Here is a 6000-nt window from a genome sequence, read left to right on the forward strand (position 1 = left end):
AGAATGCCTGCTGGTTCTGCCTCCACCACTGTGGAAGGACTACCTGTCGCTCCCACCTCCACCAGCAGAGGGAGAATGCCTGCTGGTTCCTCCACCACCAACAGAGGGAGAATGCCTGCTGGTTTCACCACCACCCTCATGAGGAGAGGAGCAGGAGCTGCGCCACAGAGCCAGCACTACCCCCTGAGCGCTATCTTCCCTGCACAGCACAGCGAGGGAGAGCCGCACCAGTTCCCTGCAACAGGGGGAGACTACACGCTGTTCCCACCTTCGTCGCCAGGAGATTACACTCTGCTCCCACCTCCACCGCTTCCAGCACCAGGAGCTGCCTCTGCCTCCGCCACCTCCACCAGCAGAGGGTGAATTCCTGCTGGTTCCATCTCCACTGCCATGGGAGGACTGCTTGCAGCTCCCACCTTCACCAGCAGAGGGTGAATTCCTGCTGGTTCCATCTCCACTGCCATGGGAGGACTGCTTGCAGCTCCCACCTTCACCAGCAGAGGGTGAATTCCTGCTGGTTCCATCTCCACTGCCATGGGAGGACTGCTTGCAGCTCCCACCTTCACCAGCAGAGGGTGAATTCCTGCTGGTATTGTCTCTACCGCCCAAGGATGCCTGCCCCGCTCCGCCAGGGGTTGCCTGCTGCTCCACATCACCAGGGGTTGCCTGCTGCTCCGCATCACCTGGGGAGCTACCAGTTACAGGCTATCAGGGAGAAGTGGAGCTCCCTCTGCTCCCCTCCTGAGTTTGCCTCCCGAGGGTCCGCTGCTGCTGCCGTTGCCTCCCGAGGGTCCGCTGCTGCTGCTGTCGCCTGGGTTCGCCGGAACTGCTTTGCCTGGGGTTGCTGCCAGCCCTGCTTTTCCCAGGGTTGCCTGCTGGCCGGAGCCCAACAAGAGGGTTACAGGCTATCAGGGAGAAGTGGAGCTCACTCTGCTGCCTCTATGGTCAGGGGCTCCCCTCCTGAGTTTGCCTCCCGAGGGTCCGCTGCTGCTGACGTGGCCTCCCGAGGGTCCGCTGCTGCTGCTTTCGCCTCCCGAGGGATACTGGCCGGAGCCCAACAAGAGGGAGCAGCCGGCTATGAAGAAGGCCTGGGGGAGACCACCTTCCCCCTGCTTTTCCACAGAAACTACTGTGGCCGGAGCCCAACAAGAGGGAGCAGCCAGCTATGAAGAAGGGGGGAGAGGTCAGGAGACCACCTTCCCCAGCAGCACTTTCACTGCCGGAGATACTGTGGCTGGAGCCCAACAAGAGGGAGCTGCCGGCTACGGAGAAGGAGGGAGGTCATGAGACCACCCCCCAAGCTGCCGTTCGGCTCCGGGATTACCTTGGCCGGAGAGCCGGCCCGTGTACGGTCAGCCTGACCACTACAGCTGTTGGGATGGGAGGAGGACCTCCCACTGTGGCCACCACCTTTGGCCCATTGTCATTTGACCCAAACCAGGACTTTGGGGACTAAGGGGGGAGGTGGCCTTTTGAGGCCATGTGTGCTGCCACAAGGGGGGGTCGTATGTGGCGGAGTGTCCCGCCCCTATGTACATGTGTGCGCTGTTTTATTTTATTATATATTATATTCATTGCTTGCTGTTTCAGACCGGTGCAAAGCCGCTCTCAGTGTGACTGGGTTGAATCCCCATCCCTATAAGGCTTGTGGGAATGTGTCTGGAGCCTTAATAAGGAAATGGTTTAATGGTTAATTAAGGCTCCAGCAACGATATAAAAGACCCACTCCAAGCTCATTAGGGGAGAGGGTTCAGAGTGGAGAACGAGTGAGGAGTTGGGAGGTAAATCTAAAGTCGAGAGATAAACAATTGCTATACGTGTTGGTTAAAACCAGCGCGATACTTGTTTCGTTATTATTGTTTGTTTGTTTGGCTAACGCGCCTTTTTGTTTTGTGTCTTTTATGTTTGTTTAAATATTTGTATTATTGTTTAATAAATATACTGAGCGTCCCTGTGCCTCAGTTTCACCCACCATTCCTTGTTTTGGAGTCTGTGTTTCTGGTCTGAAGGGCCAAAACAAAGGTGTTTAAGCTCAAATAGAAAGACACAGAACAAGACTTACAAAAATAAAGGTTTCCAGGCTGGGCGATGCCTTCACTGGAACAGAAAATACAAAAAAACACAAAACAGCAAACCAAAAAAGCATCAAGCACAAACACCAGCTTGCTTCCTCAGCTTCCTCCTCTCCCTAATGGGAAGCTGAGGCCTCCTTTTATGTCATGTGGCTGGGTGCTGATTGATAGTTAATTACTCTAATCAATCCCAGCCACCTGAACACAATAAACCCAGGCAGGTAGGGGAATTTAACCCCATCCCTGCCAATCTGTATAGGGCAGAGCTCTGCTCTGCCACAGTGGGATTTACAGTGTAGGATTTTTTTTCGACTACATGAAGACCCTGCTGCCTGGTTATGTGAGAAGCTGCCTCACAAGCAGCTATAAAAACACTTTAAAGATATAGTGATACAGGGATATTCCTAATAGAGTTGATATGGCAGAGATACAGGGATATTCCTAATAGAGTTGATATGGCAGAGATACAGTGATATTCCTAATAGAGTTGATATGGCAGAGATACAGGGATATTCCTAATAGAGTTGATATGGCAGAAATACACTGATATTCCTAATAGAATTGATATGGCAGAGATACACTGATATTCCTGATATTTGTATTACTATGACAAGTATTGAAATTGAAATGAACGAAATCACAGCAAACACTGTGATACAACAGACCCAACATATATGAATCACGCAGGGGTCCCTTTTAGAAAGCTCACTCTTTATAAAGTGTTTTAGCTACAGAGCGAAACATGAGCACAAACCCTCTATAGAAACAGTAAAGGAATGTGTTGCTGTGCTGAGATCACTGGTAATGCACAGACTGTGCTGTTCAATTACTATAAACACAAAGGTACCTGTACAAACACAATGCCTGTTTGTTCTGCTGTTCACTAAGACACTGCTGAGCTGATCCGTTTAGTGAGATCAGTTCCAATTGAAAGTGACCAGCGTGCCAGGGCTAGAGCTACACTCAGATCAGCCACACATTAGCCCTATTTACATATACCCTCTCAGCCAATCAGAGTGGAGGGTGTTTCTACAGTGTGATTGAATACTGCATGAAACAATACTGGGGTCTAACTGTAACAGCACTGCTGTTCTCTTTCTCCAGTACGCCCTGCAGTGACGCTGATACAGAGGAAAGCGCGTGAGTCTGCAGGAACGGACGTCATTTGCCACGTGACGGGGTTCTACCCCCGAGAGGTTGAGGTGAACTGGGTCAGAGACGGGGAGGCTCTGCTGGAGGAGGGGGTGTGGAGTGGAGAGGTGGTGCCCAACGGGGACACAACCTACCAGCTGAGAAAGATCCTGACAGTGAGTCCTGAGGACCAGAAGAAACACAGCTACTCCTGCCAGGTGCACCACGCCAGCCTGGATGAGAAGATGGATGTGAAATGGGGTAAGAGAGAGAGAGAGAGACCCTGCTACTGAAATAGACTGTGTGAGCAGGGAGGGGAGGGGAGGGAGGCTGTAGCTGAGACCCTGGTACTGAAATAGACTGTGTCTGAGACCCTGGTTGAAATAGACTGTGTGAGCAGGGAGGGAGGGAGGCTGTACCTGAGACCCTGGTACTGAAATAGACTGTGTGAGCAGGGAGGGGAGGGAGGGAGGCTGTACCTGAGACCCTGGTACTGAAATAGACTGTGTGAGCAGGTACTGAAATAGACTGTGTGAGAGGGAGGGAGGCTGTACCTGAGACCCTGGTACTGAAATAGACTGTGTGAGCAGGGAGGGAGGGAGGCTGTAGAGACCCTGGTACTGAAATAGACTGTGTGAGCAGGGAGGGGAGGGAGGGAGGCTGTACCTGAGACCCTGGTACTGAAATAGACTGTGTGAGCAGGGAGGGAGGGAGGGAGGCTGTACCTGAGACCCTGGTACTGAAATAGACTGTGTGAGCAGGGAGGGGAGGGAGGGAGGCTGTACCTGAGACCCTGGTACTGAAATAGACTGTGTGAGCAGGGAGGGGAGGGGGAGGCTGTACCTGAGAAAAAAAAAACATTATTGCTGTACATACACAGGACAGAAAATATTAAACACAACAATGCCTCAACACATCTTCACCTGTTATTAGCACAAGCCTGTTTAACCCCTCCTACAGGGATTGTAGAGGACTGTATCACACCATTCATTTCAATAGGGATTGTAGAGGACTGGATCACACCATTCATTTCAGTAGGGATTGTAGAGGACTGTATCACACCATTCATTTCAATAGGGATTGTAGAGGACTGTATCACACCATTCATTTCAATAGGGATTGTAGAGGACTGTATCACACCATTCATTTCAATAGGGATTGTAGAGGACTGGATCACACCATTCATTTCAGTATCACACCATTCATTTCAATAGGGATTGTAGAGGACTGTATCACACCATTCATTTGAATAGGGATTGTAGAGGACTGTATCACACCATTCATTTCAATAGGGATTGTAGGACTGGATCACACCATTCATTTCAATAGGGATTGTAGAGGACTGCTATCACACCATTCATTTCAATAGGGATTGTAGACCTGTATCACACCATTCATTTCAATAGGGACCAGAGGACTGTATCACACCATTCATTTCAATAGGGATTGTAGAGGACTGGATCACACCATTCATTTCAATAGGGATTGTAGAGGACTGTATCACACCATTCATTTCAATAGGGATTGTAGAGGACTGGATCACACCATTCATTTCAATAGGGATTGTAGAGGACTGGATCACACCATTCATTTCAATAGGGATTGTAGAGGACTGGATCACACCATTCATTTCAATAGGGATTGTAGAGGACTGTATCACACCATTCATTTCAATAGGGATTGTAGAGGACTGATCACACCATTCAGAGTAGAGGACTGTATCACACCGTTCATTTCAATAGGGATTGTAGAGGACTGGATCACACCATTCATTTCAATAGGGATTGTAGAGGACTGTATCACACCATTCATTTCAATAGGGATTGTAGAGGACTGTATCACACCATTCATTTCAATAGGGATTGTAGAGGACTGTATCACACCATTCATTTCAATAGGGATTGTAGAGGACTGTATCACACCATTCATTTCAATAGGGATTGTAGAGGACTGTATCACACCATTCATTTCAATAGGGATTGTAGAGGACTGTATCACACCATTCATTTCAATAGGGATTGTAGAGGACTGGATCACACCATTCATTTCAATAGGGATTGTAGAGGACTGGATCACACCATTCATTTCAATAGGGATTGTAGAGGACTGTATCACACCATTCATTTCAATAGGGATTGTAGAGGACTGGATCACACCATTCATTTCAATAGGGATTGTAGAGGACTGGATCACACCATTCATTTCAATAGGGATTGTAGAGGACTGGATCACACCATTCATTTCAATAGGGATTGTAGAGGACTGTATCACACCATTCATTTCAATAGGGATTGTAGAGGACTGGATCACACCATTCATTTCAATAGGGATTGTAGAGGACTGTATCACACCATTCATTTCAATAGGGATTGTAGAGGACTGGATCACACCATTCATTTCAATAGGGATTGTAGAGGACTGTATCACACCATTCATTTCAATAGGGATTGTAGAGGACTGTATCACACCATTCATCGATAGGGATTGTAGAGGACTGTATCACACCATTCATTTCAATAGGGATATCACACCATTCATTTCAATTGTAGAGGACTGTATCACACCATTCATTTCAATAGGGATTGTAGAGGACTGTATCACACCATTCATTTCAATAGGGATTGTAGAGGACTGGATCACACCATTCATTTCAATAGGGATTGTAGAGGACTGTATCACACCATTCATTTCAATAGGGATTGTAGAGGACTGGATCACACCATTCATTTCAATAGGGATTGTAGAGGACTGTATCACACCATTCATTTCAATAGGGATTGTAGAGGACTGGATCACA

The 6000-nt window shown here is 48.2% G+C and overlaps 1 protein-coding gene across 1 annotated transcript; it reads left to right on the plus strand.

Annotated features, from left to right (window-relative positions):
- Positions 1-2388: 2388 nt before the first annotated feature.
- On the plus strand, positions 2389-3475 carry LOC121312136 (class II histocompatibility antigen, B-L beta chain-like; the record flags this gene model as incomplete). Its single annotated transcript, XM_041244130.1, has 2 exons — positions 2389-2412; positions 3155-3475. Coding segments are annotated over exons 1-2 (345 nt in total), but the record flags the coding sequence as incomplete, so codon positions are not given.
- Positions 3476-6000: the final 2525 nt, after the last annotated feature.

The sequence above is a fragment of the Polyodon spathula genome, unplaced genomic scaffold (assembly GCF_017654505.1).
Source record: "Polyodon spathula isolate WHYD16114869_AA unplaced genomic scaffold, ASM1765450v1 scaffolds_3649, whole genome shotgun sequence".
Lineage (NCBI taxonomy): Eukaryota > Metazoa > Chordata > Actinopteri > Acipenseriformes > Polyodontidae > Polyodon > Polyodon spathula.